The sequence below is a fragment of the Trichoderma aggressivum genome (assembly GCF_033847375.1).
Source record: "Trichoderma aggressivum f. europaeum strain CBS 100526 chromosome Unknown scaffold_006, whole genome shotgun sequence".
NCBI classification, from domain to species: domain Eukaryota; kingdom Fungi; phylum Ascomycota; class Sordariomycetes; order Hypocreales; family Hypocreaceae; genus Trichoderma; species Trichoderma aggressivum.
In genome coordinates this window covers 669,451-689,474 of record NW_026946372.1, presented here as the reverse complement: position 1 = coordinate 689,474, position 20,024 = coordinate 669,451, and the positions used below count along the sequence as shown (strand labels likewise).

The following is a 20,024-nucleotide window of genomic DNA, read 5'->3' as shown; positions in this document are numbered from 1 at the left end:
AGGCGACAGTATCATCATCTTGAACTCTCTTTGAGTTTCAATTTGTTTTGCCTTTTCTTACCAGCTTCAAAGGTCTGCTCAATGTCCATTAGTAGGTTGTCCATTGAATGCACGCTGTCAGCGTTATACAAAGACTCCAGAAGTGGCGAATAGCGTCTCATGGCTAGCGCATCCAGCGTCTTCAACTCTTACCCTGTATCATTATCATGAAAACTCCAAGGCCTGGGATTCCACAGCTCCCACGGCATTAATGCTATCCAATTTCATATCATGGGGCTCTCCAAAGTTCAATACTTCAAATTTCCATCTACTGGCTATAATAGTACCGTCGTGTTGTGATCCCGATCTCGGCCAGACTGGATTACCAACTCCAGCTATCCACTGAGGCAGCTTACATTATTAAGCCTCCATCCACCTCCAATTCCGGCCCGAAGAATCAACAATTCTCCCACTTCGTACAACATCATAGGACCTTTGATACCTACTAGGTAGGTAGTACTAACTTTGTCACTCTACTCGGCAAGAAGAAAAGAACCAAATTTTTCGATCGTCGAAACCACAACGAACTATCGCTGCAACTCAGGACCTTCCTCTACCCAACCGCCGCAATGGCGCCATCATTAGAGGAACCCGAGGCCATCGCCGACGTCCTCGCCAACCCTCTCAAGCAGAAACCCCAGCTCGTCGCTCCCGAGCCAGAACACTGTCCAGGCCCCGAATCCGAGCGTGCCGGAACAGCATCATCGTGCGATGGCTGCCCTAACCAGGCCATCTGCGCATCTGCCCCCAAGGGCCCCGACCCAGACATCCCCATCATCACGGCGCGGCTGGAGCACGTCAAGCACAAGATCCTGGTGCTGAGCGGAAAGGGCGGCGTCGGAAAGAGCACCTTTACCAACCTTCTCGCGCACGCCTTTTCAACGAACCCGGACAGCACGGTGGGCGTCATGGACGCCGACATTACGGGCCCCAGCACGGCCAAGATGCTGGGCGTGGAGGACGAGACCATTCACGTCAGCGCTACGGGTATGTCGCCCGTGTGGGTGACGGAGAACTTGGCGGTCATGTCGATACAGTTTATGCTGCCGGATAGAGACGCCGCGATTATCTGGAGGGGCCCGAAGAAGAATGGCCTGATTAAGCAGTTTCTAAAGGATGTGGAGTGGGGAGAACTGGATTTCCTGCTGGTCGATACGCCGCCGGGGACGAGCGACGAGCATCTGAGCGTCAACTCGTTCCTCAAGGAGAGCGGGATCGACGGCGCCGTGGTGGTGACGACGCCGCAGGAGGTTGCGCTGCTGGACGTGCGCAAGGAAATCGACTTTTGCCGCAAGGCCGGCATCAGGATCCTGGGGCTGGCGGAGAACATGAGCGCGTTTGTGTGCCCCAACTGCAAAGGCGAAAGCCAGATCTTCAAGGCCAGCACGGGTGGTGGCCGGGCGCTGGCGGAGGAGATGGACATTCCGTTCCTGGGGTCGGTGCCTCTGGACCCGAGGATACGCATGGCGTGTGATTATGGGGAGAGCTTCTTTGACTCGTTCCCCGATAGCCCGGCTTGTATTGCGTTTAAGCAGGTGGTGAGGAATGTAGGACGGCAGCTGGGCTTGGATGAGAAGAGCGTGCTGCCGGAATAGACTTGTTTTCATCGCCGGAACAGAATTGTATATAGTTGGATAAATAACGAAATCAGGCATAGCAAATGGGATAGTCTCCGTTTTATTTTATTAAGAATTCTACGTGGTTAGCTGCGTTGGAACCTCCTCCAAGTCCTCTGTCGATTCTATATCAATGACCTTGTTCACCTCGGCCGTGTTGCGTATCAGCTCCTTGGCGCCGGCGTAGAGCATCCTCGTCTCGGCGTTGCATGTGATGGGGAGGTAGTACAGCAGAACGTAGGGCACGGATAACCGTCCGTCGGGCTACATGGTGAAAGTATTGGTTAGCCACGCTGAAGATGCATATCGATCGGTAGTATATGACAGGCTCACCATTGTCAAGGGATAGCTGAGGAGGATGAATCGTGGGGCGTGGTCGGGGAGGTCGTCGGCAATCTCGTCGAGGGATGTGTATGTAACCTTGTCTGCATCCTGGTGGATTTCGTGGGTGGTCTTATCAATCAGGTCTATTATATTTCAAAGAACCGCTGGTTAGCATCGTATGTTCAACTCTCTCCTCCCCCATAGCCATGACTCTCGCTGCAACCGCTGCCACCACAGGAGAGAGAGACGACCAACGACATACATACATATAACTGCTTGAGGCTTGCTCGCCCGAGACGTCGTCAAGCGGAACTTGCGCAAGTGCTCTTTGGTCTCGCCGGAGATGTTGTAGAGCCTGGATTCGGAAGCCTGTTTGTCCCGTCAAGTCAAGTTAGAGGGGTATCTTTTCAACTTGGCGGGGTTGTGATGGGAGGAACTCGCCATGGCTAGGTAGGAGTGTGTGAAGCTGGAAAGGAGCTGCTGCTGGCGATGTCAAGCCTCCTGGAAGAATTGAAGCAATACAGACTCGGTGTAGATCAAAGGTGGCACGAGATTGACGGGGGTTTGACGCCTCCAGAAGCCCAGCCTAGTACTCGTAACTCGTAATTGATCTCGCCTTACTGTAGACTTAGCTCCGGCCCTGATAAAAAGCTCCCCCGCTAAGGATAAGCCCATTGATTGATTATTCCCCCACATATCCAGTGCAGCGGCTTTCCGGCCTCGCCCGCCAAAAAAAATGGCGTCACGGGCCGCCTTCACGCGCCCTCTTTTATCCCATCGCTGCGGGTTCTGGTTTTTTGCTGAAGCTCGGACTCTCGACTTTTCTTTTGCATTCCAATCGTGAATTGCCTATTCAAATACGGAATCGAACTTGCCATCTTATAGGCTGTTTATGACGAATTAGGGCAAATCAAGTGACAAGATAGAAGGAAGAAGACATTTACGCTTTGCTGTGCCCATCTCCACCACCTCTTTTTTACCCATCCATGTTCTCGCGGCTATCACAGGCTGCAACGCATCGCTTACTCACAGTCACATCTCCCTCCTTCATCACCCAATCCCTCGCTCGACCGACCGCCTTTTCCTTGAAAATGTCAGCCGACGAAAGCCGCAAGATCAAGACGGCAGCATGCCTCGTCATTGGCAATGAAGTGCTCGACGGAAAGGTATGAGATGAAATGAACTGCGTTGTTTGAGCTGGTGAAAAGAAGCTAATGGAAACAAAATAAATAGATTGTTGATGTCAGTATGCCGAGGTAGAATGAGCGGGGGGGCTTGAGTTGACGGGTTCACAGACAAACTCGTCATACATGGCAAGATGGTGCTTTGAATTCGGCATCGTGAGTCTTACATCTCGATTTTGGTGTTTGAGAACCTTGATGGGCTGACCTCCTCCCCTATGTATTGGCGTAGGACCTGAGGCGTGTCGAGGTCGTTCAAGACGTTGAGAGCGACATCGTGGAGGCCGTCACCCGAATGAGCAACCGCTATGACTTTATCATCACCAGGTGGGACATTTCACCACCCAGAACTGAAATACCAACCCATGTTCTCCTGCTAACCATTACAAACCCCATCACCAGTGGTGGCATTGGCCCGACGTAAGAAACACTCTTCCCATCTTCCAACCATGATTCCAATCTCATAGTCATCAAATCTCACAGGCACGACGACATCACTTACCCGTCCATCGCCAAGGCCTTCGGGCTCCCCCTCAAGCTCCACCAAGAAGCCTACGAAAAGATGAAGAAGCTCTCAAAGCCGCAGCCGAACGAAGGCGACTTTGACTGGAACGTTGATTCGACCGCCCTCAGGGCAAAGCTGCGCATGGTTGAACTCCCGACGGACGAGTCCCGCGACCTGAGCGAGCAGTTCATCTTCCCGAAAGACGACATGTGGGTTCCCGTTGTGGTTGTCAACCGAAACGTGCATATCCTACCGGGAGTGCCGTCGCTCTGTGAGTGAACGAGTCCCTTGATTCTCTCCACAAGAAAACAGGGCTGATGAAATTATTTTACCCCGTATCCTATAGTCCAAAAGCTGCTTGATGGACTGACGCCCCACGTCCTCCCCAGACTGGATGGCAAAGGAATGCGCCGAATCTTGATTTCCACACCTCTCAACGAGAGCTCCATAGCAGATTACCTCACCCAGCTGGCCGTCAGAGTCGAACCCCGCGGCGTCAAAGTAGGCAGCTACCCCCGATGGGGCCTGAAACAAAACACAATTACGTTGACTGGAAGGTATTTTCCCTCACTCTACATCTTTCATCCCGTTTCTAGAACCCCCAATTAACGTTTCGTTTCGTAGGGATGAGGACTATATGGAAAGTCTTGTGGCGGAAGTAGAGAAGGCAGTCGAGGGCAAGCGTGTCTCAAGAGAAGACGAGCTCGACAAGTCAGAGAAGAAGCTCTAGCGGAGAAGAAACCTCTACCGTCGTTAGTATGTCCATGTAGCATTGCATCCTCTTCTACAGCATACAGGTAACAAAAACACACGAATCTTGTCCCACCACTTGAACCTTCCACTGCCGTCCCCGCCATTGTCTCGTCTGTTCCTTGCTGGCTTTTGCCGAAGCGAGCTTCTACTACCTACTAGTCCACAACGCCAACGCCCGGACCCTATCGCGAAAGGCCGCTGCTCTGGTGTCAAGTTCGGACTAGTTAACCGTCAATGTCTCACCCAGAACCCGTGGCATTGGCAAGGATGTAATTCGATGCCTATTAGAACCCTTGTAGAACCACCCCAGAGATGGGCGCACAAACGACGCGAGACGAGGCGTAGCGGAGCGGAGAGGGAGATGCTACGATACGGTTGATGGTGCTAAGGTGGGTGTATATCCAGTATACATGTGCCTGTGGCTCTGTCCAAGTGTTGGAGGGCCTGGCGCTGTTTTACGCTCGTGCCATCTTCTCCACGATTCAGCCTACGGCCAAGGCATTGTCTAGATGGTGGCATGGCTGAGCTATTGGAAACGCGTGGGTTGGGACTATAGCTCTTGGTTTCAGCCTCAGGGTAACTACGTCGATGGTTTATACGGGCTGTGCAGTATATGAACATATGTTGTGGATGGAGAGGCATCTTTCCACTCCGTCTAGTGTTTCTCTCTTCCTTGCTCATCTCTCTCAACTACGATCAAGGAGCTCAACAGCAAATGGAAGCTCTCGGTAATACGTCTTCATCTTGTCTTAAGTGTAAGCCGCGAGCTCGCATTTATACTCGGCAACTCTCTGACACATTCAAAGCTCAGCTCAGCTCAGCAATATCACCGCTGATCAAACCCCACTTGGCTCGTCCCTCGACCACAAAGCCAAGGACGTGACGAACTGGTGCTAATTTAGTCATTTCCCCGTATCATCATGGATCCCTAGAGTTGCATCGCCGTCAGCCTCCCAGCAGAAGAAGAGCAGCTGCCCAGTTTGGATCTGACTGGCTCCCCCTTTGGGCTCTCTCTGCCCGGCAGATACGAGTATGGATCGAACAAGGAAAAACAATCCGGCGAGGGGAGCGGATGAGTGTAGGCATTACGTGCATGCTGATATCGAAATCCCCGTAGTCTGCTTGCTTGCTGCTTGACTTTGATGAAACGGGCTGTTAGACGGAAGCCAGCTGTTTTACGTTGCTGGGACCGTCTCAGCTGAGCTAGCATCACTGGCACTACCTGAACTGGGAACATCGGCACTGATTTTAGACTCAATCTTTAGTGCTGTAGGTTCGAAACACAGAATAGGATGTTGGTTCTCTGTACCGTATCAGGTAGGTAAGCTCGAGGTAGGGTGGTAATCCGATGCTACAGTACAGGTACGAGTACGTGTAATACTCTGCGAGATTCGTGATGGCTGGAGCGAAATGCGCCAATTTTGCAAACTGATGATGAAGCTAAAAAGCAATCAATTGAGATTTGCGACAGGGCAGAGAGGGGGCGCCAAGACAACGATTCAGGTGCCTCATCGGAAACACACTATTGCGATGAGAATCTTGCCATCGAGCCCGGCCTGTCGTACCCCGTACTACGGGTACAGGTAGGTACTACAACTGATGATGACGTTTTTTGGGTCGCAAAGATGCTTGAACATTGCAAAAGAGCTTCCCGCCAAGGGCCAAAAGGGGGACAAGGGGGGGGGGGGCAAATGGTCGACCGGGAGGGGAGATTGGAGATGAAGAGACCAGTGGAGACGGCGCGTGTGGAGGTGTCGAATGTGGAGAGCAATCATTCTAGAAGGTCGATAAAGTGGCGCGAGATGGAGCTCATGAGCTTGAGCTTCATTTCACTTGATTGCGGAAGTATATCCATGCCCGATGCCTGATGCTGCTCGAGATGAAAAGCCAAGGACGCGATGGGGCAAATCAAGTAGAGTAGCTTCCCCGAGGATGCGGTCCATGCTACCTATGGAGTCAATGCGTTTATCCTGCCTGTACAAATAGAGCACGAGATGTTTGTACATACATTGTAGCATAATCAGTCTGAACATGCAGCCTGCTCCGTCGGGCCAGAGCAACAGTCCTTGACTAGTTGGTATACCTAGAGAGAGCTGCGAATGACAGGGATTTACGAGAGAGCGAGAAAAAGATGAGCGAGAAACCCCGAAAATTTGTCCGCCCAAGAGACATGATAGATGTTGAAAAAAGTGACAGATGAAGAAGAAAGAAAAAATGAAAAAGAAAAAAGCTTACCCCAGATGCCGGGTCTGCGCAAATTGCCAATGACGTCCACGCCTCCGTTCAGTGTGTCCAGGGTCATTCCGTATCAAAATTGGCTTCAACAGAGTCGCGATCCACCTGCGACGGATCGTCCAGGCTTTGCTGGGACCCAAGAAATCGGCTCCGGACCGAAAAGACGACCGCGGCGCCACGACTCGCTCACGATTCGGCGGGCGAAACGGGGTCCGAGACGAGAAGCTGGTGTCGCAGAGCTGCAAGATGAAGCCCCGACTCGCTCGTGTGGTTGTGCGGTGCGCGCGCGTCGAGATACACCAAGACCCAATCAAGTGCTCACTATCAAGCAGTAGTCGAGATGCTAGTAGGCATGGCATCCTCGCAGCGGGCGGCATCTGCCATTGGCGAGGCTCTAGACTGGCTCGAGTCGAGTGGCTGTGGTGTTGGCCGTTGGCGACAATGTCCAACCACAGGACACTTTTTGGCGCTTCATCTGCGACGTACGTACGTACGGAGCACGTATACCAACCAAATACAGGCTCATCAGGCGCTTGATCTGCTGCCTCAGCCTCCGTCGTGAGGCCAACAACACTCGCCGTACTCGCAAGTTGCATGTACTAAATCGGGTCGGCCTGCAGGTCGCCTTGCCGCTCGTCTCAACATCTGCATGACATTGAGCTCCCGTCAACTCAGGCTTGACCCATGCGTACATGTATGTACTCGTACTGTATGTTTATTTGCACGCCCAATACCAATCGCTTGCAAAAGCCCACGCGAGGCTGCATGATATCAGACCTGGCGATGCAGCTCCCGTCGTGTGCTGTGTTGCCCCAGCTGCAGCCTGCTTCCGGTCGGCGGCAATAGTAGAGCCGGCATGGAACAGATGTACGAGTAGGCATGTAGGGTTCATTCACTGGATGGGGTTGATGGCCGCGTGAGACCCCCAAGATGCTCGTATGAATGCGGTCGAGATGGAGGAGCACACACATTCACGCACGCCCAATACCTACACCAGCAACTGTCCATCCATCCATCCATCCATCCATCCATGGATCGAATCGGTCTTTGCACTTTTGGGCAAATGTCGAACAAAACGGTCCCGTTGTTGAAGTCAACTGGAGACTAGTTTGATTGGCGCAGGGGTAGTTGAGGTACCTGTAATTGCACCTCCACCGGGCCATCGTGCTAGTACTCGTCCGGCGTAGCCATCGAGCTGGAATTGATGCTAGCAAGTGGTAGCACAGCAACTGTACACGTACGGAGTGCGAGTAGCGAGCTGCGATTGATGCGTCAGGGGCGGCAAGCCAAGAGAGACAAGCATCAGGACCTCTGTTGATTATGAATGGCGCCATCGGAGGAGCAGAGGCCACTCTCGGGCAGCAATTGACGGCCAGGGGGTGCTGCTTTCAACGAGCACAAGCACAAGCACCCATGCATCACCACCTCAAGCAGCTCACCCCCGGCTATACCTACATGTCCAGGTACGAAAGCAGCAGTAGCACCAACTTGTCTGCCCGTTAAATTTGCAACGCGAGCGGCGGAAGAACCGGCTCGAGTTGCCGCGACATAGGCAAGCCGGATCTTTTTTTCTTTCTTCTGCCTCTCTCGTACATGCGGGCATCGTACTGTAGCATCGTGTAATACCGACTACCACTGCCGCTTATGGCCAGAAACTTTGTGGCGATACGGAGCACAAGGACTCTGGATTGCCGAACCAAATCCAGGGGCTGGGTAGCGAGAAGCGACGCGACGGCAGACGAGACGAAGCAACGTTGATGCTTGGTACAAGTATGAGTACGGTTGAATGGTCTGGTGTTGAGAAGCAGAGCATCCGAGTACATGCTCGTAGGTACTAAGTTGCAGCGTTCGGTGCGACGGATGGTACCTGTACTACGGTAATTGGTCGCCACGTGAATTCCGGACATTACAGGCACCCGTTTGTAGGTACTTTCTTTCCATTCCATTTCTTCCATTTCTTATTGCTCGCTTCTGCTTCTTTAGCGAGAGAGACATCGCTTGGGTTATCTCGAGGACCAGTGCCGCCAGCGATGCCAATCAATGCTGAAAATAGCATGTGAGTGTCGAGCCTACATGTACATGCACTCGTACATGGTTGTACGGAGCAGTAATTGATGCTACCCGCCTGTGCTGGCACTTTGGCCACAACGTCACGGCTGGCCTGCCTGTTTGGTCTGGTCACTACAAAGAACGAGGAGGGCATGTCATTGACGGAAATAAGACGAGGTGGCATCGACGTCAAAGGAGGTTTTGTCGGTCAAAGGCGGCATCCAAATCCAAGGCACGGAGACACCACGGATGTCGCCTGTCAGAGTGAGAGTGCACGTGCTTGGTCAAAGAGACGGAGGATCTGCCCAATCCTTTGCCTCTGGCTGCCGTGAGCCCTGAAAGGAGAAGTTGGAGGAATAGGAGCTGGCTCCGAAGCATTTACAGTCAAAGCTTGATGCTTCATCTCTGACACGGAGTCGGGTGTATATTGTATGGGCTTTTTTGTCTTCAGCGGGCAAAGCTAGGTACTACTAGGTAGGTACGTAGTGTAAAATAAACATTCGATGCAATTGAAGAAAGAAAAGAAGCTTGGGCCTCGTGTAAGCCTGCCGGTAAAAGAAGACTCAAATGATAAAGAATTTGAAAAAAGACAATCACACGGAGAAAAAAACAGCCCGTCAAGGTGGAAGCGAGGAGCTAATATCAGTTGATTCATGGCAGACGCAAAATGGAGCTCACGCCCCCCCACACGAACCACGATGTGCACTTGGACCGATTCGCAGACCGAGGCACAACGGCCGCCGTCTCTTGATGGGGGACGGATGCGGATCATGGCGGCCGAATTATAGCCTCAATCAAGAGGCCAGTATCTACGGCTGTTGAAGGAACGTGCAGAGAAAAGCAGAGGATGAAGCAAAAGGGAGATGGCGATGGACAAGGGAAGAGACTCCAAGCCGGGGAGAGGCAGACGGACAGACAGCGCAGCAAGCAAGGGGGCCGCGCTAATCACATCGTCCTCCACTCTGGGCACATGCTAACTCTGTACGAGCAGCCCGTAGTAATTCCCGCCTGATGCTACTGTACCATGATATCTGCGTGTAAAGGATGCGTGAGGCGTTCAATCTATTTTTTTTTTTTTTTTTTTTTTTTTGGCCTCCATCGCTGGCGCGTGCCCTTGCATCTGAAGCTGCGATGCCGACTGGCTGCGGTCCGGGGTACATGCTACAAACACCTCGACACATGCACGACCTAGGGAGTTAGTTGCAGCGGCAGACGCGCATGTATGGAGTACTTGGGCCGTCGCTGCATGGTGATGTGATGGGCGGGCGACTGGCAAACATGACATGAATCAGAACCAAGACGGGAGGACGAAAGAGATGCCATGACAAAGCGGCCGGAAGGGGTCCGGGCGTTGACAAGGGGGGCAAGGGAGAAGAAGCCAAAAAAGGGTGATTTTTTTTTGTGAGTGAAATATGAGAAGATGAAGTGAAATCAAGCAAATGGGGTTGCTCGTACAGGGGGGACGCTAGTCGAGCACTTTGAGACTACGACAGTGCTGTAGTAGCACCGGGAACTTGTCTAGGTACTTTGACGACCTGAGTTGAACCCAGACGTTTGATGGCCGCCATGCAAACAACGTTGGACAAACATTTGGTGGGCTTTGGCATGCCGTGGTCCGTATCGGCAGTCCATGTCAGATGTACATGGCCGATGCCAATGCTTGTGCAAACAGAAAAAAAAAAGGAAGAAAAAAACAGATAACACATACGAGGGTCAGAGAGATTCATGTTCTCCTTTACTCCAATCGAGAGTCTACATTGGGCACAAGCATTGGCAAAAAAAAAAAAAAAAAAAAGCACCGACTGGCACTTTTACGCGCGCTCTCTTGGAAGCATTCGAGTGATAGGGAAATCAAGCCGCGCTAGTCAAAACCCCCATGCTTGCTTGAAATGCGCTTTGCAGCTCCCTGCGGCAAGGCGCCACTCCGACCTCCTGTCCGGCTGCGAGTACCACGTCGCGGAGTACCAGGTACGGTGGATTGTGTGGAGTACAGGTATCAACCGCCGGCCCTTTTTTCTCTCTCTTCTTTCTCTCTGGTGCTTCAGTTCTTTCAATCAGTCTTTCATCATATCGTACAAAGTGGCACTGCGTACGATTACAGTACTCGTACATGCCTGTCTCGGTAAGAAGATGTCTCAAGCTGTGAAATCTCTTGGCTTTCCATCCTTATCGACAATGTATCACATCATCCCCGTCGTCTTGTGTTGGGCGAGCAATAGTGCCAGCTTCAGTGTTAGTACTTCCAACTCCATACCTCAACTCAAGTGTCATGCCTCTTTCTTCCCCCGTGTTCCCTCTCGCCTTCAACTTCAATTTTGCTCCGCACCCCTTTGGTTTGCTCATTGAAGCTAAACCAGGGACCAGCCAGCAGGGGGATCCAGCAAGGCCACTTGGGCCGCTGAAGCAACCCGATCCGCCGCTCCTTGCACAAAGCCTGGACCAGTCTGGCTTCTTTTCTTTTTCGCATCAATCCAATTGAGCTGGGCACTTCAGATAGCAGCCAAGCATCATGTCCAAGTGCAAGTGCATGTACCCTCTACCGGCGCGCGTGTACCTCGGTCGCACGCTGGTGCCTGCTAGCCTCACAGCACTCCCCCCAAAAAAGGGCCCTGAACCGCTCACCACCCCCTCGATCGCCCAATCCGGGCCCGCCATTCGCCTCCACCGCGCGTTGCCTCCACCCCCTTCTGCTGCTAACGCCTAGGCACTGCTAGGGGACCATTGCTAGGGACACCGACCCTGCTGGGGGCCCTGGCCTGGCCTCCCCCAGCAGCGCAACCAGCCAATCTCTCAGGGCCGTTGGAGCTGGGCAATCCGCGTTCCTCCAGTCCTCAGAACCTGGACCTAAACCTCTCCTTCACCCTTTGCTTTTTCCCGTATTCCACCCCTCTTCCATCTTTCCATCTTCCATCTTCCATCCTTCGTCTTCCGTCTCCCATCTCCCATCTTCCTCATTCATTCCTCTCACAATCGCCCTCTGCGGCTCTTCTTCTCTGCTTTGCATTGTCTTCTGGCCAGCTCTGTTTTTAATTTTTTCTTTCCTCTACAATCCTCCAACTGCGAAGCTCTCTTAAACTGTCCTCTTCCATACTCTCCCTACCAGAGCCGCCTTTTTTTCTTGTCCCTTCATTGGCTGAGGTACACCTCCTGAAGCCAGGAAGCAGAAAAAATTACTACGCAGCTGCGGAAGCAATCCTTCTTTCCCGCTAGCATCATCAATCAGTGCCTTTACAATGGCTTCAGCAACCAAGGTACGTTTGAGCAGCCTGTCTCTCTCCGCGCGCTCTTTTTTTTTCTTTCTCTCCCCTTGTCCTCCCCCTTCTTTTTTGCCCTTTGCTTTAGCCTGTTCTGTATAGCTAACATTAGCTGCTTCGCCTGCTAGTTCCTGCGAGAGTACAAGCTCGTGGTTGTCGGCGGTGGTGGTGTCGGTAAATCTTGCTTGACCATCCAATTGATCCAGAGCCACTTCGTCGACGAGTATGATCCCACAATTGAAGGTTCGTCGCTTTCTCGCAGCAGCTCAATGCTACCCCCTTTCCCGGGCTTCGCGGCTCGCGAATGCCTTCTCCCCATCCGCCATCTGTCTACCTGGCCCTTGATCTGGCTCGAGTACCCGAGGCCTTGGCTAATTCGTCGACAACGACAACAGACTCATACCGAAAGCAGTGCGTCATTGATGACGAGGTCGCCCTGCTCGATGTTCTAGACACGGCCGGCCAGGAGGAGTACAGTGCCATGCGAGAGCAGTACATGCGCACGGGCGAGGGTTTCTTGCTGGTCTACTCCATCACATCACGACAGAGCTTCGAGGAAATCACAACTTTCCAGCAGCAGATCCTGAGAGTCAAGGACAAGGACTACTTCCCCATGGTCGTTGTCGGTAACAAGTGTGATTTGGAGGGCGAGCGAGAGGTGACCAGGCAAGGTAAGCAACCGTCGTTGTCTGTCGTGGGCCACTTGACAAGTATCTAACATGGGATTTCCTACTTCTACAGAGGGTGAGGCGTTGGCGCGGTCATTCAACTGCAAGTTCATCGAGACGTCGGCCAAGTCCCGAATCAACGTTGACAAGGCCTTCTACGACATTGTCCGCGAGATCCGAAGATACAACCGCGAGATGCAGGGCTACTCAACCGGCAGCGGCGCCAACTCTGGCGCGAACCCTCCCAAGCCCATGGACATTGAGGGCGAGGAGCAGGAAGGCGGCTGCTGCAAGTGCGTCATCATGTGAGCGCCACAAACCATAATAGGGAGGCTGCATTGTCTTGTTGTTGCTCATGATGATAGAGGCGACATTCATGGTGGAAACGGGAGGCTTTTGGACGCTCAATGGCATGGCATGGAGTGTGCATGCAAACACCACGCGCGGCAGGACGGCCTTGGACGATCGACGAGCACAATACCTCTCAATGCATCGGACGGGGAGTCGGGTTCTGACTTGGGTCGCGCATTCGGATTTTCTTTTAGTTGCCTTTTTTTTTTTTATTTTTTTTCATGTCTTGCTCTATTTCGATGAAAATATTCTCCGCGCGTTGGTGGGAGATGGAACCGACGGGGTCGCTGTGTCAAATGGTTACACACAGCCTGGGAGCCCCCTGTCAAGAGCGCGTGCTGCTGCACTGCCAGAGGGGCAAAAAGAAAAGAAGAAGGCTTGGGAGCGATTTTGAACGAAAGTGAGCTGGAGGCGGCGGATGATGACGAGGGAGTTTCGACACTGCGCCATGCGTGTGTGCGCGCAGGCGGAACAAGAGGCTCTCGAGGGGGCCATGGCCATTAATTCCCCTCTTGGGCTTTGCGAGGGTGGTTTTTCTCAGACTCTGAAACTACGGGTCATACGTTCTTCTCTTATATCCCATTATTTCACACGTGTAATTTCATTTTTTTTCTACTTATTGACTGTTAACTTGCATGGTAATGAGGATTCGCTTCAAAGATTCTACTGTCCTTTTTTTGTATCTAGGACCAATCAATTCTACTGTGGTGCCTTTTGGGCCTTGAAACTCTTTGCTCACCTCTGATTGTTTTTGATGTCTTTCTCTTCTTTTCTCAACTTTTTTCTTTCTTCTTTGTTTAGAACATCTTGTCATTTCTTCTTCTTCTTCTTTTTTTCATTTCCTTTTCCCTTTCATTTTTATTTATTTTACCTTTTTCCTTTACCTTTATCTTTTCTTTGAACCCCTCCTCTCCCTTGATGAGACTAATAAAAGCAACTTGTAATTTTTTGTCGCAGGTTGAGCGGCATGTTTTAATTCGGTTTGGCTTCAAAAAATACCTTAGGTTGTCTAGTGCAAGTACAATAGAACTTCTGTTGAAATGGTGAGACGGGCCGTGTCCAAACTAGGTGTTGAAACCCGTCGTTTTAGGTGTGTACGGACATACATACATACATCATACCATTGTAATTGTGATTCATAGGTACTAAGGTTGTTAAGACGTGTTGGAAGTTTAATCGTTTAGAGTTGAAATGGGACTTATCCGGACTGGGCACCGACGTAGACTTCCGACTTCATTGTTGGATGTCTGGCTCGGTTCTATATGGTCATGGTGAGCTGCGCATACAGTTTCACGGAGAATAAGATGAATGTTTGGTTTATAAATCTTGACAATTATGAATGACAATAGACTACATGGTTCTCATACAGCCCTTTTGGGTTATGAGAATAGGAGAAAATATACTCTGTAAGCAAATGTTCAATACAATGATGAAAGCAAATTTCAACGCCGCGTCTACCAGTTCTTGACCTCTTCCAGTAACGACAACCAAGAGCTAAATCGGGCGGTAGACAAGAGTCCAAGTTTTCTCTCTAGAGGCCTCTCCGTTGGACTTGGATATATCCCGTGCTTGAGCTTCTTCTTGAGCTTCCTCTCCATCTTGGCCTCCGTGCTGTGCTTCAGCTTGCTCTCCCAACGACTCCATGCCCTGTTTGCAAGCTTGTTCGTCCAACGTTCCCTCTTGGTTCCCATTTGATCCTCCCTCCCAATCCATTGCAGATGATTCCCCGAAAGATACTTCGTCTCCGTATGCGTACGACCGAAGCTCTTCCTCTCCTCTCCTCACCTCCTCGCTAAACACTTCCTGCACCTCCTGCCCATCTCCACCCCGTCTCCCATATAAATCGTCAAAAGTAATCGCCCGAGGTGTCGAGACTATGGCCCTGGGCCCTTGAGGTCCAAAGATCCCCGTCGTTGGCTGATTCACGACCAAGTCGCCGCAGGCAAGACACTGCCAAGCAGTGCATTTGGCCACGTAGGAAACCCATTGGCGTCCGTCAAATGCAACCACGCGCGGCTGGTTTCCCCTGAGACACACAAAGCAGGTTTTGGCACCGTATTTCTCCCGGCACCAGTCTTGCATCCTCTGGGCTTGGACTACCACCTCGTCCGCGTACTTGAGGCGGTGGCTGTAGCAGAGGCGTTGAGTGACGAGTTTCGTTCCGCACAGGCATCCGGTGATTTTCTGGGCGTTGCCCATGAGCGTGATGGTGCCGCCGTCCTTGTTCAACGGGACGGGCACACCAAGTGCAAGGGCAAAATCCTCGCAGTTGCCCCAGACCTTGAGGTCGTCGGTGAGCCTGTCTCGCAACACTGGGCCGGGATTCTTGCCGACTCTCTCGGCGCAGTGGTTGCAGAGATATGCGCGCATGTTCTCTATTGCGTTCGAGTTGAACGAGCTTCCGATGCTGACCACCTCGATGGCGCTTGCTTTGCTGCAGTGGTCGCAGACGTGTACGGGGTTTTCTTTTCCGTGCTCGAGGCTTTGGCAGATGGAGTCTGCTTCGACTGGATTTTCGCAGAACTGGGTGTCACACAACTCTAGGCATCGACCGGCAGTGCTTGACAAGACATGCCTGGCACGCCGCGGTATGTCGTTGAGGACGTTATCGAAGCCGTTCTCGTCTCCCTCGTCCATCTTTGGATTCTCTGAAGCGATGCCAAACGGCGTGGACTTGACGTCCTCAGGGTTCTGCTTCATTTGATCCAGGTAGATTGTCATCTGCTGGTGCGGCTTCTTCAGGCTGAGGAATGCCTTGGAACAGCAGAGGCGTCGAGCTGGCTTCTTCGTCTAGAATACTCATAAACAACGCGATGTCTCTACTCATGGAATCTTTGTTGAGATCTGTATCAACATTAGTAGCCCGAACAGGAAGCGGGTTGAAGTCGACGTATTCCGTACGCAGTCTCGGATCGATGTTGGCATCTCTATCCTGCTCGTCGACGAGAAACCCGGGAGGATCGAGTTCCAAACTTGCTAGAAAGCCGAGGTCGGGGTCCTCAACGGGATAGTGATGCGAGTTCAAGTTGAGATAGTTGTCAAAGTCTGCGTTGAAATCGCTAGAAGCACCTGCCATCTGATATGGGTTGAGGCTGGCAGCTGGCGCGCAGGGGCTGGGATAAATATTCTGGCCGAAATCAAGATCCATGTTGACCGGGAGATCTGAGTTGAAATTGACAACTGGCGTTGCCTGGTCAGGAGGAGCGGCAGTGGTAAAGTCAAAGTGAGGGTTGAACCATTGGGAATTATCAACTGAGAGTGCTCTTGCTCCCTGGTTCACGATGTTTTGGTCTTGGCTTTGATTTTGATTTCCATTTGCATAAATGTAACCCATTGCATCGTTGGTGTTGTCATCGTCAATATCCATTGGCATTGGGATACAAGTCATGGCATCATCATTCAAAGGATTCGGAGCCTGAGCTGGCCCGGAACCAGGGCTGATGAGATTGAGGGCAGCAACAGCAAGGCCATGAGCACCGACGTTGCCAGCAACGTCGACGAGGCAACATTCTCCGTGATCAGGACCTCGCGTGAAGCTCTTCGGTTCGTTGCTCGGGAACTGCTCGACGAGGAGATGACGAGGCATCCCGCTGCGAAGATTCTGCACAAAGTTGCTTGCCGCTTTGATATAGTCTGGGTATCCCGGATAGTCCCTGATGGGGTGAAGCTGGCGGAACTGGGAGTTGATCCATGCTGCGATATCCTCCTTGGTGATCCTGCTCGTCGGTCCAAACACGACGCCGTCCTGAGCGAGAACGCCGTGGGGAGGCTTTCCATAGGCAAACAGCTTCTCTCTCAAATCGGCGGCGAACGATGCGACGAGCTGCCTGTTCTGCCTCTCGGGGATCATGCCGTAGATGCTCGTCAACGGCCCTACCCAGTGCTCCACGGCCGATCCGTCCTTGACATCGTTGACGCCTCGGGCACCGTATCCCAGCGCGAGATAATAGAGAGGCCCAGGACGCGGGTGTAGTCGGCCGTTTATACAATATTTGGCTGTGTCGCCCTTGAACGCATCGCACTCGTCGCCGTGCTCGACGCAGGAATCACACGGGCGTTGCAAGTCGCAGTTTCTCCCCTTCTTTATGCAGCACGAGCACTGGACAAAGGGCAAATGTAAGCCGATGCCGACTCTGGCCAGGTCAAAGATGGGATAACACGCGTCGTTGTCACTGTCGATACAGTCAAGGCCGAGCTGAGCACAACGATTGCACGCATGGCGATAGGAGCCGGCGTCCGCATGGCAGTGACAACGCTTGTCCTTGAGACATCGCCTGCACATTCGACGGTCCGTATCCTTGCGCCTACAATCGACAAATCCGAATTCGTGCGCGGGAGAGACATTCCAGGTTTTGGGGAGAGTCAAGACACGAGGCTCGGCGATGAGGCTTCCGCCGTTGAGACACGCCAGGTTGCGGACTCGACAGTTCCAGCAGTGTTGCTCTCGATGCCTCCGATCCTCGAGCCAGCTGCACCCGATGGTGGCGATGCCTCTCTTGGTCATTTGCTCGCAACATTGGCATTCTGTGCGTGTCCAGGGGGGTTTGCCGAGGACATGAGACTTGGGCGGTTTCTCCAGCTTGCGGCCGTTGATTGTACAGTGTCCATCCTTGCAGGCCTTTGTGGCTGTACAGGCGTAGTTGAGGATGGAATCGACGTTGCATTGGTTTGGTTTGCCGCTTTTGATGCACTGGTCGCAGGCCTTTGTCGGATACGTCGGGGGATCGTGTACGCCGTACCTTCGCCAGACCTTTCCGTTGTCTTTGGGCAGAGGCTCAAGAGGATCACACTTGTGATCCTTTTCTGGATGGGCTGAGCGGTAGTCGGCGCAGTTTTCACACTCGATGATGTCTCCGTTGGCAAGTCTTTGGTAGTTACACGCCCTTACCTGGGCCATTTGCCTGCCTTGGGGATCGTGTGTGCAAAAGGAGCAGCCTTGGTGTTTAGGTTTCGTCGTCGGTGGACCGTTGGCGTTGGGATCGTTGTTGGAATCGCCGTCATCGTCTTGTTCAAAGGTATTGCGGTTTCTCTTTTTTGTGGACGTTGGGTCGTCCATAGGTGTCACTGCTTGAGCGAAGCTCTTGAGATTGGCCATGGTGTTGAACTTTGAGCTCTATAGTCTAGGATACGATGATGAGTTGATGGTCAATATCGAGTTGAGTGCAAAGCATTTTTACGAAGATGGGCTTATAGACCAAGGCATATATATGCCAATTATATAGAGACTTTGAGTCGTCCATCATACTCGCGGGTGTAACATCTTGAACACATCTTGCTGATAAGAAAGATTTAGCGTTCAGAAACTGTAGCAATAAATCGAAACGGCGGCAATGAAACGGCTTTGTCTGCCTTGTTGGAACGGCCAGAGAGAGAGAGAGTCTGAACAAGAACAATTACAAGATAACGGTTGGCTGCAGGTTGGGTCGAAACCAACGAAAGGAACAATTGGAAGACAAGTTCAGACGGAAGAAGAAAAAAGGAGAAAGGAGTTTCCAGGTTTGACATTAATCTAAAGAAACAAAGAAAGACGGGAGGTCGCTGAATGGCAGGGATTATGAAAACAAAGAAAACTCTTTATTTAGAACGTAATAGTAGCGGTGTATCAAAGAATGTACTATTCTACAGCAGTATCAAAACTTGTTTGTTCAATAGAGCGAAACAAGTGGTTGTGAATTAACGAGAGAACAAGAACAAGACAATTGCCCAAATTTACTATCTCAAAGGCGGTGATTCAAAAAACAAGACGTTGTATACACTCTAAACCTACTAAACCATTGCATCTACGCCGTCTAAAACGCCCCCCTGTGAAACAAGCAAACAAAACTCACTTTGTCAGACGGTTCAAACAAGCTGCTTCTTCATAAACACCGACGGCACCGAAACCGCAATCCCCGTCTCCTGGTCCACCCACTTGTACATCTCGTCCACATAGCAGATGATGTCGTACCCCTGGCGCGCGTACCACTCCTCGTTGGAGCGGAAATCGGCGCTGGCAATCTCGGAGCCACGGATCTTGTTGACGATGGCGATGCTCTCGGGGGTGGTCTGGAACTTTTTCGTCGTCGTGTCGAGGGCCATGACGGTTGCGTTGAGGGGAGGGAGGCCGGCGAGGCGCTCGAGCTGGTGCATTGCGGAGCGGCCGAAGCCGCCGGCTTGGATGGCCCTGATTGATGATGGTGATGATGAGAATTGAGTGTGAGATGGGGAATGAGTAGTGATGATGAGATGAGATGGGAGGAGAGATGATGATGAGTATGGCCGTGAAGATCATGATGAGATGAGCTGAAAGAGTCTTGACATGAAACTTACCATGAAATGTACAGAGACTTGATCCAGACCGTGGAGTCGGGCAGGGAATACTGCTCCTGGCGCTCCGGGTACAGTTCGAGGGCAATGTGGCCGATGGGGATGAAGGAGATCAACGTCGGTGTCCTCGACGAGTTGCCCAGAGTTTCCGCTGTGTCGACGATGGCTTCTTTTTCCTGAACAACAAAAGTAAGCATTTCACAACCCTTTTCATCGTTTCACTTGTCCGGCTCGACTTACTTTGGGAAATCTTTCAACGTGCTTGGCCAGAAAGTCGTCCTTCTCAGGTACCTCATCGTTGATTGTCTGTTGCGTCTCCTTGTCAGCTCCCTTCACTCCCAATCCCACTCTCACACAATTGAAACTCACAATCCAGTACATGAATTTCGTCCCCTCGCGCACCTTGGCCCTCCACTCCTCAATCAAGTCGTAATCCCACGTACACGCCAGGCGCTGCTCGTACAGCCGCTTGCACTGGGCCTCGCTGTTGGGATCAAAGGGGATGAGAGTGGCCGAGCCGTGTTTGGGCGAGTTGATGAATTCCTGGGGCGACATGGTTTCGGTCCTCTTCTTTCTTTGCTTCTTCTTCTTCCTTATTCTTTGTCGGTGTGTGTCTGTGTGTTGAACTGGTGAATGTGAAAGAAACACCAAAAACAGTCTTTTTTTCCTTTCTTTATCTTTGTTCTGTTTTGTTAAATCCAATGAAACCGATTGAACACGTAAATGAGTTATCCAGAAACAAA

General features: G+C 51.8%; 7 protein-coding genes across 7 annotated transcripts; 3 read left to right on the top strand and 4 right to left on the bottom strand.

Annotated features, from left to right (window-relative positions):
• Positions 1–608: 608 nt before the first annotated feature.
• On the top strand, positions 609–1,634 carry Triagg1_2460 (uncharacterized protein; the record flags this gene model as incomplete). Its single annotated transcript, XM_062896644.1, has 1 exon — positions 609–1,634. One exon carries the CDS (start codon positions 609–611, stop codon positions 1,632–1,634), a length of 1,026 nt encoding a protein of 341 aa, XP_062758672.1.
• Positions 1,635–1,733: 99 nt separating this feature from the next.
• Positions 1,734–3,120, bottom strand: Triagg1_2459 (uncharacterized protein; the record flags this gene model as incomplete). Its single annotated transcript, XM_062896643.1, has 4 exons — positions 1,734–1,919; positions 1,989–2,122; positions 2,246–2,348; positions 3,010–3,120. 4 exons carry the CDS (start codon positions 3,118–3,120, stop codon positions 1,734–1,736), a joined length of 534 nt encoding a protein of 177 aa, XP_062758671.1.
• A 169-nt stretch (positions 3,121–3,289) lies between these two features.
• On the top strand, positions 3,290–4,395 carry Triagg1_2458 (uncharacterized protein; the record flags this gene model as incomplete). Its single annotated transcript, XM_062896641.1, has 5 exons — positions 3,290–3,319; positions 3,393–3,580; positions 3,644–3,936; positions 4,012–4,222; positions 4,290–4,395. 5 exons carry the CDS (start codon positions 3,290–3,292, stop codon positions 4,393–4,395), a joined length of 828 nt encoding a protein of 275 aa, XP_062758670.1.
• A 7,540-nt stretch (positions 4,396–11,935) lies between these two features.
• Triagg1_2457 (uncharacterized protein) lies at positions 11,936–12,933 on the top strand (the record flags this gene model as incomplete). The annotated part of the gene is made up of 4 exons (XM_062896640.1): positions 11,936–11,953; positions 12,085–12,199; positions 12,352–12,627; positions 12,698–12,933. The coding sequence occupies 4 exons, from the start codon at positions 11,936–11,938 to the stop codon at positions 12,931–12,933; spliced, it is 645 nt and encodes a 214-aa protein (XP_062758669.1).
• Positions 12,934–14,469: 1,536 nt separating this feature from the next.
• Positions 14,470–15,612, bottom strand: Triagg1_2456 (uncharacterized protein; the record flags this gene model as incomplete). Its single annotated transcript, XM_062896639.1, has 1 exon — positions 14,470–15,612. The coding sequence occupies one exon, from the start codon at positions 15,610–15,612 to the stop codon at positions 14,470–14,472; it is 1,143 nt and encodes a 380-aa protein (XP_062758668.1).
• Positions 15,613–15,658: 46 nt separating this feature from the next.
• Triagg1_2455 (uncharacterized protein) lies at positions 15,659–18,070 on the bottom strand (the record flags this gene model as incomplete). Its single annotated transcript, XM_062896638.1, has 1 exon — positions 15,659–18,070. The coding sequence occupies one exon, from the start codon at positions 18,068–18,070 to the stop codon at positions 15,659–15,661; it is 2,412 nt and encodes an 803-aa protein (XP_062758667.1).
• Positions 18,071–18,816: 746 nt separating this feature from the next.
• On the bottom strand, positions 18,817–19,836 carry Triagg1_2454 (uncharacterized protein; the record flags this gene model as incomplete). The annotated part of the gene is made up of 3 exons (XM_062896637.1): positions 18,817–19,138; positions 19,285–19,457; positions 19,522–19,836. 3 exons carry the CDS (start codon positions 19,834–19,836, stop codon positions 18,817–18,819), a joined length of 810 nt encoding a protein of 269 aa, XP_062758666.1.
• Positions 19,837–20,024: the final 188 nt, after the last annotated feature.